We start from the raw sequence: 19,473 nt of genomic DNA, 5'->3' as shown, positions 1-19,473 counted from the left end.
TTAACTAATGTGAGCTGCAGCTGATCTAATCCTCAGCTGTCCTTTCAGGTAACATTTTAATAGATAAAAGCAAGATAAACTATTTAAACCAGGCTCCTGGGAAATGGGAGCATGTATTAGCTTTAACAGCAACACACTGATGCTGATTTCATGGGCAAAACAATGAAGAAGGTTTTAGTTTGCTCTGTGGTGATTGTGATCACTGAATGCATTAATTCATCTCTTAATAACTCAACTAGACCCTCTCAGGATGGAAACGATGAAGCCTGACACAGTGGAGCATTGCTCAGCCTAATTATGATTCAGTAGCAGTGCATTTAAAATAGATGGATTATAATATGGAACATGCTCCCTGAGCCAATTAGTCCAACCTCATGTGCACTTGTTAGTCAGGAGTAATATTAAGGAAGTGTGCATCACAGTAGGATTTGGAGCTGAAAACGATGTTGGTCTCTCATTTGTTTTTCACACATTTTACTAACAGTTAATGAATTAATTAGTTGGTTAATTTAAACTTTTTATTTTGGCCTTTTTATTTTTTATTTAAAATGAACTAAGATTGAAGAAACTGCAGCATTGAATTTCGTCCTCCTCCACAAACGTCTCCTGAGACGTGTCTGTGTCAGTGTCAAAGCCACCGTTATATGATATGCATCTATTGTCCTGTATGTGAGGGCGGTTTGTGACATTGCTTGCTTTTCAGATAAAAAACACTATTGTTACCTTAGAAAGCAACAAGTTGCTCAGTTGAACACAGATGTTGCTGAGGACTAAACCCAAATAAGCAGATGCACTAATTAACATGCATGTGTTGGCCCAGTTTGGCCCCAGTGTTGAAACTAGGGTACAGACATGCTCCAGCCAAACATTGAATATGTTCCCTGGTCCAGAACTCTGTTAGTTTTGGCTGACTTGACTTGTGGGCTGTTCTATTATTGGATTAGAGGCCATGTTACTGTAATGGGGCCTGGTCATTCCCAGCAGGCACTGCTCTGCCTCATTGATCTATTGAACAATAGCTACATGTTCTGTGCTCGCTCTCATTTTGCTTTTATCTCATGAGCTTTTGTCTGACTCTTTGACTGGTGGTTTTCTCAAAATGAAATCGAATTCTGTGCATGTGCAGTGGCAAATTGTAACCTGCTTACCTCTCACTGTTCTCTGCCGGTCTCTATATTTACTGTATGTATGGGAAAGAACAGGTCTCGGAGTAACTGATACCAAACTATAGCAGACACTGACTTTGTTGGGTTGCTGGATGTGCCTTCCCACTAGGACTGCAGTTTAATCCTCGCTCTGGAACAGGAGAACTATTATTTGAATCATTCATTTGATTCTTAAGAGTCAGTGTATTATGTCCACGGAGATAACCAGCTCAATTAAGGGCCAGTCATACAAGCAATTACAATAGTAAGAATTTCACAGGAGAATCGGTTCGTTCCAGCGGATCAGTGGATACACTAACAGCAGCAAACTAAATCGATGGGAATTTGTTTTCCACTGTTGGTGGACTCATTTGTGCCTTTTACCAAAAGCAAGTGAGTCCTGTCCAGGAAAAACCTGTCATAGCGTGTTATCTCCCTTACTTTTATTATCTGACAGAGTGAGTCCAGAAAAATGTATTTTCCTAAATTGTTCCCAACACACCACCCTATAAAACTGGGACCTCATTCAGCCTTCAGCTTCCTTTTCTTAAAGGAATTAGTTCAGTGTTTGTTATTTACTGTAAACTCAGTGTTTGCTGTTTGGGTTTTTAGCATGTGACCTAAAATATGGAAGTCTCTTCTGTTTGGTGGGAAAAGAAGACAGAGCAGTATGTACCCCTGGTTTTACGCCTCAGAGGTTTGATTCAGGTGCAGTTTTTCTTCAGGGACTCTGGCCTCCTCCACAATGACGGCTCACGTTTGCTCCAGACTGCTCTGTTGTTCAGTAGAACAAGTAACGGTGTCATCTTTCCCATCACAGCGTCTTTTGGAGCAGACAGATGTGTGATCGTTATGTATATTAAAATGTTTACATATATTATTCACCTACAAGTTAATAATATAATTACTTTATTGCTTGTAAAGAATCCTGCACAGCTCATTTCTCTGAACTGTGCTAGTGCTGCTGATAATACTGTTAACATGGTGGCGTGGTGGGTAGGAGCGGTTAGTACCCCTGCCTCATGTTCCCTGTGTCGGTTTCCTTCAGGTAAACAGCCCAAAGACATGCAGTTAGGGTAACAGGTGACTGTAAATGCTCATAGATGTGAATGGTTTCCTCTGTGTTAACAGGATCCAGAGCCATATTCCATATTCATATTAGAAATGAATTGATTATCATTGTTATAAAAATATATTATTAATTATTTAACCAGTCCAGTAGGATTTAAATGGGCTCTAAATGAGTTTCTGCTGTTTTTTCTTTCAGCATATGGGTTCTGTTGATAATGTGAGTCTGCGTTAGATCAAAGCGGTGTAGGTGTAACTAGTTGGGTTTACAGTCAGAGGGGGAGGGATGCTTTGTGCCTATGCATCACCGTGTAGGAGCATACAGCGTATTAGTAATTATGAATATGAATGTTTATATTTTCAAATGCATTTGCAGTTCAGTAGGATCTGTGTGAGGGTAGCAGCTCTGCTTTCTGTTCAAGGAGTTTAAGGAATGTGAAGGGATGGAGAAATTTCATTAACCTCCTATGACTGATGCTGCAAAAGGGTGATGATGTGGAGGGAATCAGTTAGCATCGATGGCAGGGAGCAAAGCTGAAAGGTGGACGAGTAAAGTAGACGGATGAAGCTACAGACTGACTGCATCCTGGTGCAGCAGGTGGATGAATAGTGCAGTCACATAAAAGAGGCAGGCAGGTAAATAAAGCATACAGGCAAACAGACAGGCCTGCATCCAGATGGATTAACCAGCACGGAGAGAGGCGGAGCCGAGGGTGATATATGTAGGTGATCAAGTGTGACTCAAATTGAAAATGGTGCGTCATCAGCCTCTTGCTCCGTGTTTCATACAGTGCACAATACTAATTCAACGTTTACCTGAGTGTAAATGTCCTTAATTCTTCTGACAAGTTGAAAATATGCATCATTTAGTATTAGTTCATCCTTTGTACTGATGGTTCCCAGGTGATGATCCCCTAATGTTGACACTTATTCAAGATATTATTTCAGTCATTGAACAGTTTGCCATCATGTTTCGGTACCAACTGACTTTGAAAGCATGACGTACACTACAGTACAGACTTATTGTGAGTCGTTACACAGCATCAGGGTTAAACGTTTCTAAATGAGCAGAGCTGCCTGGTGAATTACATAAGATCCAAGCGTGATTAGTAAGGTGGGTTTGTTGTCTGCTGCGTGAACACTGGAGCCGTATTCCCACACTGGATTTGGTAGCAGTCTAATGACTTGGTTGTCCTGAAGTGTTCCACAGGCTTCACAATTACATTTGATCTCAGTAAATCCTTTTCTCATCGCAACATCGTTAAAATAGAAAAGAGATTTCTGTGTTTGCAGCTGCTGTAACTGCGTTTTCCACATCCCATACTCTGTGGTCCTGCCGGTGGTTCCGCTGATAACCATTTCATCATGTTATTAGTTTATCGTACACTGTCCTCTTTGCTTCCTCTTATCTCTTTACGTCTTCCTGCTGTTTGTCTGATCATTCTTCAGGCTTGCACAGGCTGATGCTGCAGCGATTGCAGTCCAAAAGAGGAATAGTATATTATATCTGTGGTTTTCAGTGTAGAAACCAGACCACCGAGGCTCCAGTGTGTGAGATCTAATCAGAAGAGAGCAAGGGAGGATTTTTCTTTTTTACTGTGACTCTGAAACAGATGCTGAGTCTTTGTGAATTTGTACAACAATACAGAATTTGTAGTATTTCAAAAATGCATTTATGTCCCCATAACTCACCCTGACGCTCCTCAGCAGTTCAACAAAGTCTTCTCTGTCTCATCAGTTTGTTAGATTAGCTTTCGGGGGATGATCGCTGAGTTCTGTCCATCGTGATTGTTCCTCTGAGAGACAACTTTCCATTCTGACAAATCACGACTATAATAACTGGTCAAATCTGTGTTTGGATGGTGTTGGTCCTTTCAAAGGTTCTAACACTGTGAATGATGCCAATAGTTTTGGAAAGTGTTCTTGGCTTTGGTCCAATCACTATCAACAGGAGGCTTGTGGAAGTGCTTGACTGATTGAAACAAAGCCCAAAGCAATAACAGAGACAAATGTACAGGCTACACGACAGGTAGTGAACAAACGGAGGCAGTTATTAAGGCCAAAGGATCAGAAATATATTTTATTTTCCCACAAAATCGGCCACAGAGGCAATTTTTGAAACGCTGCCTAAAATGTTGATAACATCTCCTCTAAGTGCTAAACTGAGATAAACAGCACGTTAGCAGCTCGTCGTTCAGCTTTAAATGTCTCTGTTGTCTTGTTACCAGCGTTGACTTCAGTGTCAACATGAGGTGCCAGACAGACACATTCACTCCTGTATGTGAACACATCACACATAGGAGCCAGATTCTAAATGTCTCAGTCAGGGTCAGAAGCTGCCGGAACGGATGAGGGGCCTCAGCAATGACCCTGGCTGACCTCTGACCTTTAGCCCCCACATACAGCAGCCCTGTGTTCCTGTTGGTCCCAGACAGGAGCAGCTCTGTTGGAGAGGTCTTGACTTTCTTCTCTTTCTTCTTCCTCTATTTAGTCTTCGTTCAGCACTGCTGTGATTCACAAACGTCTCTTCAAACTTCACATCTCTGGATATTTCATTTAGATCGAACGCTCTGTGTTTGGTCTCCAACGTCTTCTGAGAAAATATTTGGTTCTTTAGCTGCTTAATGCTCCACTGTGTTCAGTGTGTTGTGCAGTTTGGTGCTCGGTCGGAGCTGTGTTGTATTGAGGATGAACCAAAATAGTGATGAGAGCTGGAGACTGAGGTAATAGTTTTCACAAGCAGCATCCTTTTGAAATAGTAATAATATAGTTTTAATGAAATTAGAATTATCCAGTGACACATGCAGGTTATATAACCCTTTAACCAGAATATATTGCCAGCTGCCTGGGATTTGTGAAGATGATGTTCGTTCAGGCTCTTGTTGATGTTTTCTGTCACTTGCTATGTGGAGAATTGACTGTTCAGCTCTAGTTGTGAATTGCTTTGTTGCTTTATTTTACGTTTTGAAGTCTTTTGCCTGCAGAGACTTTTTCTTTGTCCCTCACAGAGACCAGATGGGCCGTTTTCAAAAAGCGATAAATTTTTTTGTCTGCTCTTTTGTTTTATGGAGCATAACAATGGCCGCGCTGTGCACAAATTAGCACGTTCTTCACATTCATAAAATCTCATTGTTTATGACGGTGCAGATTTTTCTCAAGTGTGTGTGTGTGTGTGTGTGTGTGTGTGTGTGTGTGTGTGTGTGTGTGTGTGTGTGTGTTCTGCTGCACTACAAGAATCCACAGACGGAGTGAAGTGAGCAGCAGTGCTTTTTTCCATGTAGGACACTAACAAAGATGTTACCTGATGCCACAGTTGATTAATGTCACTTTTATTATATTAATATTTTAATTCCATTCACTGTCATCTGCAAGAGAAGTGTGTATAAGTTTAAAGTGGATGCACCCTAAAACGGCAAAGAACATCTGGCTCATTTATCACAGTCAGTGAGTTTCATCACTGTGCTCAGGTTTTGAACCTCCTGGATTTGTGCCGTGCAATAAACCTGAACGCTTCTATTTTATTTCCCCCTCGCTGTGTTTGTTTTGTGCAGGTATAGCTTCAGCCCCCGTCCACACCACCTGCCAAGATGGTGGCGTTGTCGCTGAAAATATGTGTTCGCCAGTGCAATGTTGTGAAGACGATGCAGTTTGAGCCCTCCACAGCCGTCTACGATGCCTGCAGGATCATCAGAGAGAGAGTCCCTGAGGCTCAGACTGGACAGGGTGAGACAGCACAGACGCTGCACAGGGTTTACACTGTTTACAAGAACAGACACATAAAGTGTAGAATTACCAACAGGATTATTTACTACGAATCTGTTTCTGAAAGTTAGTATGTCACATTACAGTAAGACAGATTGTCTGTCCCTCTTGAAACCAGCGTGTGAGTGTCGGTCTTTTCTGGAATTGTGTGTTATGTTCTGTTATATCGTCAGATAAAGTAATGTCAGGACCAGGCCTCTCTGTCATTAGTTGTTGAATGTGGTCACTACACAGATTCTGTATTTGTAGTTGATTTCATGTAGTGTGATCGAGTATGAACAATAACTTCATCACAGTAATCACTGAACAGCTGTTTTTCCCCTCACTGCTCCAGCTTCAGACTACGGTCTATTTCTGTCTGATGAAGACCCCAGAAAAGGCATCTGGTTGGAGTCTGGAAGGACACTGGACTACTACATGCTACGCAATGGGGTAATCAGATCCACCTGCTGTAACTCGCACACAAATAATGAATGTGAATATGAAATATGTACTCATACACACATTCAACGCGTGTTCCCTTGGAGGCTGTGTTGACTGAACCCGTGGCGAGCGATGTGTGAATAACATTGACCTGGACTAACCTACAAACGGCACACACTGGGGCTCAATGCGCCCAATTGAACACACAAACGCTCCTCATCTCCTGAACAAATTCACACTGACATTTACACCATGTATGAAGCTGTTGTTATAGTAATAATCTCCTAACTACAATCCCTGAAACCTGCTGACTGATGACATCTATTGCGCTGAAGTGATCTTATTTTGAATAGATTACAGTCTAAGTGCTCTCATAGTGGAGGAAATAAAAACAGTTCATACAGTGGAGAACAAGAACATAAAGAACCATGATAGAATATAAACAGGTTAAAACTGGGTATTAAGAGAAATGAGAAATTCAAAGGGAGCTTTTAAAAGTGAGATTAAAGAAGTGCTCCAGCTTGTACATCCTTTGCCAGCTTGTTTCCAAGTCGCTGATCCCTGCTGCCAGAAGCCCGACTGACTGTGGTTCTCCATGTATCCATGTAGCTCCCTCCCTCCCTCTCACTTTATCTGTGGTTTTACTGCTCCTCTTCAAATCCACCAACGGCAACCCAGGTAGAAGGCATGACTGTGACCGGTTATTCAGAACCAAATCTCTCCTCATTGTTGCGTGTGGAAGGGAGCAGCGGGTGTGATAAGCAGCCGTTAAATAAGGTTTTCCGTCCTGTATTCTCCACTCGCTCCACACAAACTGGATGCATTTGATCATTTTCTCAGCAGCTTCTTTCAGCTTCTCTCTGTCTCTTTTCCCTCTTGCATTTCATTTCTACATTCCTCCCCTTATTGATTTTTTTTTCTCACCTGTTGTCTTTGAGCAGGATATCCTAGAATACAAGAAGAAGCAGAGGCCCCAGAAAATCAAGATGTTGGACGGGGCCGTTAAAACCATCATGGTGGACGACTCTAAAACAGTGGGAGAGCTGCTTGTGACTATATGCAGTAGAATAGGTACATCGTTTCTTCTCTGTGCTTAGGGGCTTTTAATAAAATGCTCATTTCAAATTCATATTTTGTGTTAAAAAATGAAATGTGTGTACTGACAGGGAGACTTTTTTCCGTTTTGATTCCAGGCATCACAAACTACGAAGAATACTCTCTGATCCAGGAGACGGTGGAGGAAAAGAAGGAAGATGGGATGGGCACACTGAAGAAAGACAGGACTCTGCTACGGGACGAGAGGAAGATGGAGAAGCTGAAAGCCAAACTGCACACAGACGACGACTGTGAGTAAAGTTATAGTCCAGGTTTATAACTCATTAACCATTTTGGTATTTATGGTCTGGTTGGACGCACAGCGTGTGCCCTCAAGATACTTCAGGTGGATGGTGTACGGTCCTGACTCTGTAAATCAACAAACAAACTCACCAAGGCACAAAGAGCCTTAACAAAAGTAAATGACCTCTTTAACGCAGCTTCTGAGCTTCTTCTGAGAAGATGGAAACGCGTTCCACAAATGAAACCGTCAAGTTTCACACACATCAGTCGGACCTTTACAGTAGAGTCGGGAGAAAGAAGCTACGTCTCAGTAAATCTGCAGTAGAGTTTTATTGTAGTCATGAAAAGTAGCTTCTATCTAAAACCTTAGATATCTAATGAATGATTTCTTATTTTCTTATTCTTGGTCTGACTGCTCATATTGGATAATAACCCTCCACTGTAGCTGCAGCCTGTTTGTCTGTTATCTTCTGATCCTGGGTTCTGTTTACAGTGAACTGGTTGGACCACAGCAGAACATTCAGAGAGCAGGGGGTGGATGAGAACGAGACACTTTTGCTCAGGCGCAAATTCTTCTACTCGGACCAGAATGTGGACTCCCGAGACCCGGTCCAACTCAACCTTCTCTACGTACAGGTCTGCTCCTGTTCTTCAGAGACGTTTCAGCGTGAACTTTTGTGCCATAATAAAATGATTTGAACGCGTGATTTGAAGCTATAATATTTTTATTCCAATTTTACGTTTACACAGTGATGGTTTTGTCTTTCAGGCTCGAGATGACATCCTTAACGGTTCTCACCCCGTATCATTTGATAAAGCCTGCGAGTTCGGAGGCATTCAGGCCCAGATCCAGTTTGGGCCTCACATAGAGCATAAGCACAAACCTGGATTCTTAGAGTAAGGATCTCCTCAGCCCACAGGACTGGAAGAAACCCAATGACTTTTCTTTTCTCCAGATCCTTCATTAAATATTATGTGTTGAAGTAACTTGCACCGTTTGAACATTTGTATTTGTTTGAGGCGTAAATTTCAATTTTCTCCTGTGTTTTGTTTCTTTCTCAGCCTGAAGGAGTTTCTCCCCAAAGAGTACATAAAGCAGAGAGGAGCAGAAAAGAAAATATTCCAGGTGTGGTGCCATTGTTCTGTTGCTGAATGCACACTCATGGTTTTAATTTGACCTAATTTTAATAGCTTGATGTTCAACAAATGCATCTTCTGACCTGCAGGAGCACAAAAACTGTGGAGAAATGACAGAGATCGAAGCGAAAGTGAAATATGTCAAACTGGCACGGTCTCTGCGGACGTACGGTGTCTCTTTCTTTCTGGTCAAGGTAAGATGATAATCTGACATTTATCTGCGTGCTTTTACAAAAATGTGACATTTTAATGAAATACCACCACACAGCTTTATTCAAAGAAAAGATTATCCACCCTCGAAAAGTGAAGTTTAGTTCTTGACTTTTTCAAAGTTTTGGGGAATCAGCTTTTAGAAGGAGTGGAGCTGTAGTCGGAGCCTTTTTATATCTCCTGAGTGTGAAATTTGTTCATGGGCTCAGTGTTAAAATGGATAAAGAGGCTGAAGGCGTCGCTGAGCAGGAGGAGAAATGTTCTGTGTTCACCTGGAGTTAAAACACTCCACTCAAACACACTGCGTCATGTAATGCTATTCTATGGTTTGTCTGGTAATTTGGTAACGTTAGAAGCTAAAGGCTCCAAACGTGGGTTTGACTGAGGTTTTATCTTCTGAGAAATGTGTTATTTTTTATTTTCTGCTACACATGATGCTCTTAACTACACTAACTATTATCATTCATGGAAAATCTAATAAAAACCATTTTGTAGATTAGAAGCTTTTTTCAAACATCAGATAATCCATTCATAAAACGGCTGTCTCTCTATAAATGTAGATGTATTGAAATAACGAGGAGCCACTGGGGATTTTCATGCCATACATTTTCCATCAAACATCTCCTTCGCTGTCTCAGCCAATCACTAACACACACACTCAAACACACACCGGCAGCTCCTCGTCTGCAGGGAGTTCAGCGTTTTTCCTGGAAGGAAACCAAGTGTTGTCTTTGCAGCCGAGTGTGGCACCCCGACTATTGCAGAGCGAGAATGGAGGAAGTGAAGACTGGGAGACAAACCTGCGACACTTATTTGGAAGAATAAGTCCAACTGCCAGCAGATGCCTGCTGATTGGAGCAATTTGCTCATTTCCAGTTGTGGTTTCTGTGGAGCTGCTGTGACAAGAGTGACAGAGAACTGTTTTTTTTTCCTCCTCCCATCGTTTGCCATCAAGAGGACATGCTGAATAAAATCACGGGAAACTTCCCTGCTTTCATCAAGAAACTGATTTTCTGAGCTCAGAGCTCAGGTCTTGTAGAACATGAGATGGTTTCTGGTCACTTGTGCTGTCACTCACTCTCACACTGTTCCAACAGGACAAATCTTCGCCCACAGCCTCTCGGTCCTGGAACTCTGTTCCTCCTGATCAGCTTCACATCTGCATATGTTCAGCTGTGATGTTGTCATCATCCTTAAATATACGCCCTGGAAAAAAATCATCCCATGGTTCCTAACCCATTACCTCTGGAGGCCCCAGCGATTTTACAGGCCCTCAAGGGGTTTTACACAACTCGCCTCTTTGCCCTCACGTCACAGCCCATCACGTTTAGTCCATCTGCTCCTCGACTGCAGGTCCTGAAGAAACGTTTGCTCTTTCCATGCAAAGGAAAAGCCAGTGTTTAACTACAGAGAGAGGTTGAGACTTGTTAACAGGCCGATAAAGACGTGATTAAGACGTAACATTTTAATTACTAACCGGTTTGCCTTTTTTAAACCGATAGACAGATGAATACCCATCTGGGTAGATCAGAGTGACAGCAAAATTAGAGCTTCATGCTGTGAGGCCTGGGAATTAAACGTTTTGTTCATGAAATGCTGTCCTGTCTGTGATTCTGCAGGCAGAGGAACTGGAAGATGAAAGCTCAATAATGTGGGCAGAGCGAAGGGAATAACGATGATGGTTTATTTGGAATCTCTTGTTCATTAAACATTTTAATTTACACTGTGTGGTGCAATGAGAGGCACCTGCCATCTATAAACAAGCTAAGAAAAGCAGATATAAATTCAAAGATGATAAGACATATTAAAACATGCAAAGCCACAAAATAAGACTTGAAAGCAGTTCTAAATCATGAAATTGTCAAGGCACAGTTATGTCTAGGGGATTTAATTACCACTATCACTCTTGAGAGACACACTGGCTTTAAAGAAGGACTTTATAACTCACAGCAAAGACTGGAAGCGTCTTTAAACTGACAGAAAAAGCCAACACCCTCACAGTAGTAAAATCATCCGTTGCAGTTCCCAAAACTGTAATATTTGTTCAGTGAAAACCTTTTTGTCACTGAAGTTGTTGTAATTGATCATTTCTCTGTCACAGTTTTTGCTAAATGATCCCTAATAGTTAGAGAAGGAAAGTCTAGTAGCTGTCAGCTTTGGATATTTTCCAGTCTAAATAAAATTCTGTTTACGTGTCCTTCGCAGGAAAAGATGAAGAGCAAGAACAAGCTGGTGCCGCGGCTCCTGGGCATCACCAAAGAGTCTGTGATGAGAGTGGATGAGAAGACCAAAGATGTGGTTCAGGAGTGGCCTCTGACCACTGTGAAGAGGTGGGCTGCGTCGCCCAAGAGCTTCACCCTGGTGAGAAACACAACCTCCACATTCACAACACGGCTTAATGAGAAAACCTGCAACATGTGGCCGGACACTGACAGCCGCAGCTCATTTTATCTTGTGTTCATAGCTCACACACCAAGCACACTGTTCCTGCAGTGGCCATTAAACAATCACTGTAGCGCTCAGTCTGCCTCTCCTTTCATTCCCTCATGGACTTGAGCTATTGAACAGGCTCCTTGTCCTCCCTGTCAATATCTTTCCTTTGTGTCAGCACCCGAGTCAATGAGCAACATGGATTTAATCTTGCAGATCTGGTAGACTCACTGTCTCGATTAAGTTAACACGGCCTCTCTTTCTTTCTGCTAATTTGTCCTCACATTTTTCTTGTTTGCACATCATATTTAAAAAACAAAAAATCAGTTCATAACCTCCTGTGTAGAAATCCTGGTTCTTGGCTTTATCACAGTCTCTGATTGTTGCAGCAGCTCGGTGTCACCCTACACATTGTGTCATCTGAAACTAGTTGGCTTCATGGATTCACAATAATCCTCACAGTAAATCCCCGGCCTGTGTACAGTACAGGCAGTGCAGAGATTACTTTCCTTCCAGGCCGGTATTAAATACATGGTAAAGATGGGAGTGTACAGTGTGTATATACATTACAATATATATAAATATGTGTGTGTGTGTGTGTGTGTGTATGTGTGGTGTGTAGGACTTTGGAGAGTACCAGGAGAGCTACTACTCGGTGCAGACCACTGAAGGGGAACAGATCTCCCAGCTCATTGCTGGTTACATCGACATCATCCTCAAAAAGGTGAGACATTAACTCTGGAGACACAGGTGAATCCTAATGAATCAGTAGCCTGCTGTGACAGATACAGTGTCAGATCACTTGATGCCTGATGTCCTAGAGCTACTGAGCCATGCAGCTCCAGGTAGATAAAAGGTAGTTTAGTACGGCACAGCTGGACAGTGTCACACAATTTAGAGCAATAAGCCGATCATTTAGCATTGGATTATTAATTAACTACCATCACGTCATATTTCAGTCTCCTTTACTTCTCCTATGCTGAACACCTGGCAGGTGACAGGTGTGTTAAAGGAAGGTAGAATTAAAATGAGTCCTCTTACTGCTGGTTTAGTCTACATGTGTATGATGCTCATATTCATTTCAGTCTTAACTGTAATCTTGTCCTAAATATAGGACCAGATATGTCTCACTGTGGGACCACATGTCCCTCTCTTAGTTGCTTGATCAATTTGGGCCCGACTTTTCTTTTGCATGACACTGATGCTTCTAAATCTGCTTAGCAGGGGTAGCCTCAAGGGAGCTTTAAAAAATACACACAGTTGGCTCCTTTTAAAAGTAAAGTGTATTTTTCTCTGCCCTGCAGAAACAAAGCAAAGACCGTTTTGGATTAGAAGGCGACGAGGAGTCAACCATGCTCGAGGAATCCGTGTCTCCGAAGAAGTATGTAAATGTGTAACTTGTAAAAGCAATGGGACTTTTTTTAAGTGTTGTCATGACAGGCTCAAAACCATGACTAATGAGTGGGGGGGGGGGCACCAGGTTGGCATTTCAAAATAAAAGTTTACTTGAGGAACTCAACAGAAAATGTTAAATGTAAATCAGTGGTTCAGTTACTGTGTGTGGATGCATGGTGGAGTGGGACAGAGCAGCAGCAGATTCTCTGTTGTCACTTAATGTGGCAGAGTCGACAGGAGCTGGTTCTGAATGGTGTTAAATCATTAAATCAAACCATCACAGAGCTGGAAACACTGCCTACATAGTTAGGAGCTAAGCGATTAATGCCTCCAGCGATCCCTACATGATTTCTGCTGCGCTCTGTTGTGTTCCAACTCTGTATAAGCTGTGTAATAATGATGGTTTGTCCATGTGCACAAAAGCAACATCCAAAGTTATTGCATATCATTCCAACAGAACGCTATATCAGATTGGGTCCTTTTTCAATTTCCTCCTCACTACCGCCCGCGACCACAGCGCTCACATCCATCTCCTAGAACCTCATTTCGCCACATGAGCACTTCCTTAGCTTGACTTTATCCTGAGAGATAATCGTTGTGTGAGGAAATTTCACTGCACCGGCCAAGCGCAGGCTCCATCCGAACATTTCCTGATTAGAAGTGTATGAGCTCATTTGTCCACAGTGAACTCTCACCATGTAACTGAAGCCCTTTTTTTCCTGTCTCGTCTCAATTGATAATGTTTTCCTGCTTTTAACAGAGGGAGAATTTGCTGCAATTGTTATTTTGAGTTTTTCCCTTTTTGCTTTTATCTGGACTCGTGCTCAGGGCCTAAAGCAAAAAAGTCTTCAATACTGCAGAAGCATAACAAGCCAAACTCTGGACGGCCTTATCTGAGGAGAAACAAAACAAAGCTTTGTCTTCCAGAAGTACATGGTGGGAAGACTCCGCAGTGTCAGTCTCCTTTGTGTTAGTGGTCCACTGTGACATTACACACAACCACACTGCTGCACTATGTTAACTCTCTCCCATAAACAAACAGCCTAAAAGTAGAAACATGTTTTTTTGTGACTATTTTTCTCTTTTTACATCTTTGTCTTCAAGTGTTTCACCTTGTTGCTGTTATCTTGCCTCTCGCTGTTTGAGTGTGTGTCTGTACTGTATGTTTAAATGTTCAAGAATGAATTTGATCTGTTTGTTATTTTACTTCCTTTCACTGACTCACTCTGCAGCAGACAACATCAGAATTACTGTGTCCATCATACTATGTGACTTATTTGCAGATGCTGTGTTAACCGTCTGCGTGTTGCTTCACCTGCAGGTCGACTATTCTTCAGCAGCAGTTTAATCGTGTGGGCCGGGTGGAGCACGGTTCAGTGGCGCTGCCAGGGGTGATCCGCTCCGGCTCCATTGGCACAGAGTCGCTCAGCATGGGCACCATGCCATCTGCTCAGCAGCAGATCACAATGGGTCAGATGCACCGTGGACACATGCCACCACTGGTAAGACCAGTTCAGCAGAAGCGCTGTCGGTCGTCTTATTTTTCTGTCACATTAATATTATTTAAATAATGTTAGGCAGACGTGTCCTTATCTTCATCTGTTATGTAACGCTGTCTCCTTTCTTGTGGCTGGCTCCTGCAAATTGAGACACTTTGCTTCACATCTTTTATCTCTTATGTTTATTTAAAAATCATTCCAGGCTTTTCTATCGGACACTCAATCTGTTTATTTTGCTGTGTGTAGAGTTCAGCACAGCAGGCTCTGATGGGAACCATCAACACTAGCATGCAAGCTGTGCAGAAAGCCCAGATTGACCTGGGAGAGGTGGACGACCTGCCACCACTGGGACAGGACATGGTACTTTATACACTACTGTGTGCACTCTGTAATATGAAATCTATAATTTGCATACATCATAGAACTCCGATAACTTGGTATGTCTGTGTACCCAGGCATCCAAGGTGTGGATCCAGAACAAAATGGATGAGTCAAAACACGAGATCCACTCCCAGGTTGATGCTATCACTGCAGGAACAGCCTCTGTGGTCAACCTCACAGCTGGTTAGTGGCGCTGACATGACTCAGCTGATTGTGTTGTTCTTTGGTGCATGAATGAAGTTGTTCAGCAGCCAGGCTTTGATTTTATTGCACAATAAAATAATTTATCTTAAGCTGATAATATTATTTAAGGACTCCTGAATGAAGCCAGAAACAGTGTTAAGACGTGTGCTCACAGTTTTACAAGCATGTTTTAGGGGCGCTGTTTTGTGCAGAGTAAACATTTTCTGCCCAATTAGTGACTTGAAAACTGAACGTTTCCTTCAGTTTGGAGTTCATTAACAAAACTTAACAGACCTGTGTAAAATCTAATAGTCCTCTCATATCCTGCTGTGGTTTGGACTCGATGCGCTGGTGAAAGTTTCTGTTGGCTCTTTATTGTATCTGTGTGAGTACAGCACTTTTTTCCTGTTTAGTCTCTAATCCTGGTTAAAGGCCAATGTTTCGTGACTCTTGGTTAGTTAATTTACATGAGTCAGTTCATCTTAAGAGGAATCACTGGATAGCAGTAGCATTTTTTTCTGTTTGGGGTTATTTAAGTCACTTCTTTGTGCCTCTGCTTCTCTAGTGCTGTCCTTATTATGTCCTTCCTCCCCTGCTCAGGCGATCCGATGGACACAGACTACACAGCAGTGGGCTGTGCCATCACCACCATCTCTTCCAATCTGACCGAAATGTCAAAGGGTGTGAAGCTGTTGGCTGCGCTGATGGAGGATGACGTGGGAGGAGGTAATGACCTGATGAAGGCTGCCAGGACACTGGCAGGGGCTGTGTCTGACCTGCTAAAGGCTGTGGAGCCGGCGTCTGGAGAGGTGAGTCTCAAACGAGAGGAGATAATGATAGTCTTGTCAAAACATGTCAAATTGAACTTCTTGTTGAATTGTCTCCATTTTATACGGAACATTTTAACATCGTATCTGTTAATATCATCTGCTGTGCATTTGACATGGTGAAGGAGACAGGTGTGCTCCTGGCTTGTCATCTTGAAGTCTAGCATGGCACATACAGTCCGGTTGACATAATAGGAGGTGTAGAAATTAAAGTGTGAAATGAAGACAAATGCTGCACATCATATTGAGCCCAAACCAACTAGTGCACATGGACAGAGAGGACAGAACAGAAAAGGAAGAAGAATGTGTGAAACTGTAGCCTGACTCTGGATTCAAGCCCATGCTGCAATCAAACTTTTCACCATTTGTGTTATGTGAAATGCCAGATTTTGTGTGCACTTGGTTTTCGACACAGCGTTTTGTTTTGTCCAAACTGACGCCATAAAAAGTTAATTAATTTTACCAGAGATCAGCTCTACTCAGAGACACTGTTCCATCTCTTAATCACGTAGCTCTCCCGGTCCTCCAAACTGCACCTAATTATATGAAAGTCAGTGTCTGGTCAGCCTTAAGCAAGACCTCGGGCTGTGGCTAAGCTGATTGGCAGGATGGTTCTTTATGGAAACGGACCGAGCCAAGAACACTCAGTGAATCATTCCCTCGTGATAATGTAGCCTGCATCTACTTGTAATGTTCTCTCCAGGGTTTTTTGGGAGTTTGTTTGGTCAGAACTGGATATACTGAACAGTGTATGTAGTTTTTTCTTCTACATTTATACTATGTGGGCCGGACAGATAATTAAAAAATAAACATGATGAATTGTTTTGTGTCGACATGACATTTATAATAGCGTGTTGAGAATTGTCCATTCAGATTCTAGTACATTGAAAACTGTGTTAAAAGCCTCAAACAGACCTTTTATCCCAACGATGAGTCTGAACTGCACAGAAAATTGCACTGAAGATGTTTTTGATGCTGCACACTCGGTACAGTGAAACACAGATGTTCCAGTTTCCAACCAGATGCATGTCTAAGTCTCACAGCCTGATGGTTTTTCTGCATGTGTCTGCAGCCGAGACAGACTGTGCTGACGGCAGCAGGCAGCATCGGCCAGGCCAGCGGAGATCTCCTGCGCCAGATTGGAGAGAGCGAGACAGACGAAAGGTTCCAGGTAACGCTGCCCCCCCTCAATTTATCATCATGCCTGTATTCATAGAGAACACTGTGCTGTGCAGCCGCCGCTCACTTGATCAAAAGCACATTGTGACCAGGAGAAAATGGAGGGAACATGTTTTTAATTAAATTGAATGCTTTTCCGTTACACTTGTGTTTTTCTTGTAACTCATGTATAAAGCTGAATTGTAATTGGTATTTTAATTACGTTTTAGTCAAGGTCAAATCTGTAAACGGCTTCAACAACCTACCTGCCACCACACAGTGTATTTTACTGTTGATCAAAAACCAAAATTAAACGAGATGTCAGTTAGACATCATATTAGTGTGAGGTTCTGGTTTTAAGTTGCAGGTCACTGATTGTATTTTCTTCTTCCTTCGACACCTGTTGTGCAGGACATCCTGATGAATCTGGCCAAAGCAGTGGCCAACGCTGCAGCAATGTTGGTGCTGAAAGCCAAGAATGTGGCTCAGGTTGCAGAGGACACTGTGCTTCAGAACCGCGTCATTGCTGCCGCCACGCAGTGCGCCCTGTCCACCTCCCAGCTGGTGGCGTGTGCAAAGGTACAGACAGTAAAATGAGTACTATTAGGACGTGGGTTGGTCACTTGGTGACTCTTGTTTCCTGTTGTTGTGTCTGTTTCTGTGATAGACTGGTGTCCTGTCCAAGGTGTTCTTCACCTCCAGCTCCAGTTTTAAATATTCCACTTGTGTTGGAGTAAATTTTTTTTCCTATTTGGTTGAGTGCACGATAATAATTCCCTGTTTGCTGTTTTGTCATTTCTTATGAGTAAAACTGTGCAGTGAGGTTTGGTAAACAGAGATTTATTTCTTCAAATATGTGAATAGCATTAAATTTATCTGCAGCTACATTTGTTTCCTGAGAGTGAATATTTCATTTCTTAAATACCCCGTGCCCTCATCATGTTTGTGCATCCTGAATTGTACAACCCACATGCCTCTAATTAGTTTAAATGCTCTCCTGGCTCCCAATCTGAATAGTTGCATTTACTAAACAAATCCTCACCTCTCTGCGCAGCAGTGTGATGAGAACCATCTGCCGAATCCCTCTCAAATCTTCTTTTCCATTTCCTCTGTTCTCTGTGAAATGTGATTTGTGATTTAATGATGAAAAGGAAGAGACAGTCTTTAGACCCCAGTGAAATGTTTATTTCTTAGTCACATCATGTTAGTTGAATGCAGACTGCTTCAGGCCTAATTTATTTATTCCGTATTTCACAATGCACTTTTTTTTTTTTTTGTTAAATGTTTAGATTGTTTTATCCTTTTCCATTCTGCACCTTCGTATCTCACTTCCCTCCATGTAATTGTAGGTGGTGAGTCCCACCATCAGCTCCCCTGTTTGCCAGGAGCAGTTAATCGAAGCTGGGAAGTTGGTGGATCGCTCAGTGGAAAGCTGCGTACAGGCCTGCCTCTCAGCCACAGAAGATGGCGAGCTCCTCAAACAGGTCCGCTTAATTAGTGTGTAAACCAACAGTGCACTTAACTCTAATTTTAAGAAGCAGTAAAGATAATGAATCCAGTGTGCCTCTCTCTAGTGGGTGAAATAAGAAGTAGTGAATAATGCAGCTTAAGAAGCGCAGCACTAATGTTGATGATGTACGCCGCTTGTGTTGAAGGTGAGCGCAGCAGCCAGCGTGGTGAGTCAGGCTCTGGGAGATCTTCTGCAACATGTGCGTCAGTACACCTCCAGGGGAGAGCCTATCGGACGCTACGACCAGGCCACTGACACCATTATGACCGTCACTGAGAGCATCTTCAGCTCAATGGGAGATGCAGGTGAGTCTCTGACAGCATATTGTGTTAGATAAGTACAGTATATAAATCTGAAATGTGTTGAATGTAATGTTTGATTACAGTAGGCACTGTTTCATAAATGGTACTTAGGTGAAAGAACTGGTTAATTAATTCCTATTTAAGGGAGAATATATTTTTCATTTGAAAAGCAGTTGTGGTTTAAGCAGCAGGAAAAGCACAGCCTGCAGCACATCTACTTTCAGCAAGATTTTAGTTTTTATTAGCTTTGCTAGAGGCACAACTCCAGGGAAAGCAATTTCCTATTTAACAAATCACCATGAAATTTTATACAGGCACTTGTGGTCACAGGAGGATAAAATCCAAACTTCCCTGAATCTTCCTCAAGCACCACTCAGGATGTGAAGTTGACATTTTGTTTTTAAGATGTTGAATTGTTGAAAGAATTGTTGTGAATCTCTGACAAACTAAAGACTTTAACATAAGCTTGAGCTGCAGGTTTAGTGAAAATTAGGAAATGTGAGCATGATGACATGAAGAGCGTTGTACCAGTTACCTGCACTTGGCTTTGTTGATGATACAGTTTCCATCTACAAGAAGAAGAATTTAATGCTCCCATTAACAAACAGGCATGAAAAGCTTTTGAACTGAAGTCACAGAAAAGGTATCTGATCATGCTCTAGAAACTGGCTTACTACAGCTCTGCGTATCTGTGCTTGACTCATT

The 19,473-nt window shown here is 42.3% G+C and overlaps 1 protein-coding gene across 2 annotated transcripts in view; it reads left to right on the top strand.

Annotated features, from left to right (window-relative positions):
* tln2a (talin 2a) overlaps positions 1–19,473 on the top strand; it is a 71,675-nt gene that overhangs the window by 27,148 nt on the left and 25,054 nt on the right. For both annotated transcript variants that reach the window (XM_026378259.2, XM_026378258.2), the window contains exons 3-21: positions 5,765–5,936; positions 6,310–6,407; positions 7,340–7,469; positions 7,592–7,744; positions 8,230–8,372; positions 8,506–8,633; positions 8,799–8,862; positions 8,963–9,067; positions 11,289–11,444; positions 12,136–12,237; positions 12,818–12,894; positions 14,230–14,410; positions 14,654–14,767; positions 14,863–14,971; positions 15,572–15,780; positions 16,871–16,969; positions 17,368–17,535; positions 18,306–18,440; positions 18,612–18,771. In XM_026378259.2, the coding sequence (XP_026234044.1) occupies positions 5,801–5,936; positions 6,310–6,407; positions 7,340–7,469; positions 7,592–7,744; positions 8,230–8,372; positions 8,506–8,633; positions 8,799–8,862; positions 8,963–9,067; positions 11,289–11,444; positions 12,136–12,237; positions 12,818–12,894; positions 14,230–14,410; positions 14,654–14,767; positions 14,863–14,971; positions 15,572–15,780; positions 16,871–16,969; positions 17,368–17,535; positions 18,306–18,440; positions 18,612–18,771 (2,467 nt within the window). In that variant the 5' untranslated portion in view covers positions 5,765–5,800. The remainder of the gene's footprint in view (positions 1–5,764; positions 5,937–6,309; positions 6,408–7,339; positions 7,470–7,591; positions 7,745–8,229; positions 8,373–8,505; positions 8,634–8,798; positions 8,863–8,962; positions 9,068–11,288; positions 11,445–12,135; positions 12,238–12,817; positions 12,895–14,229; positions 14,411–14,653; positions 14,768–14,862; positions 14,972–15,571; positions 15,781–16,870; positions 16,970–17,367; positions 17,536–18,305; positions 18,441–18,611; positions 18,772–19,473) is intronic.

The sequence above is a fragment of the Anabas testudineus genome, chromosome 3 (genome assembly GCF_900324465.2).
Source record: "Anabas testudineus chromosome 3, fAnaTes1.2, whole genome shotgun sequence".
Classification (NCBI taxonomy): Eukaryota; Metazoa; Chordata; class Actinopteri; order Anabantiformes; family Anabantidae; genus Anabas; species Anabas testudineus.
The sequence above is the reverse complement of the archived record's forward strand: the minus strand, read 5'-3'. Positions and strand labels throughout refer to the sequence as shown.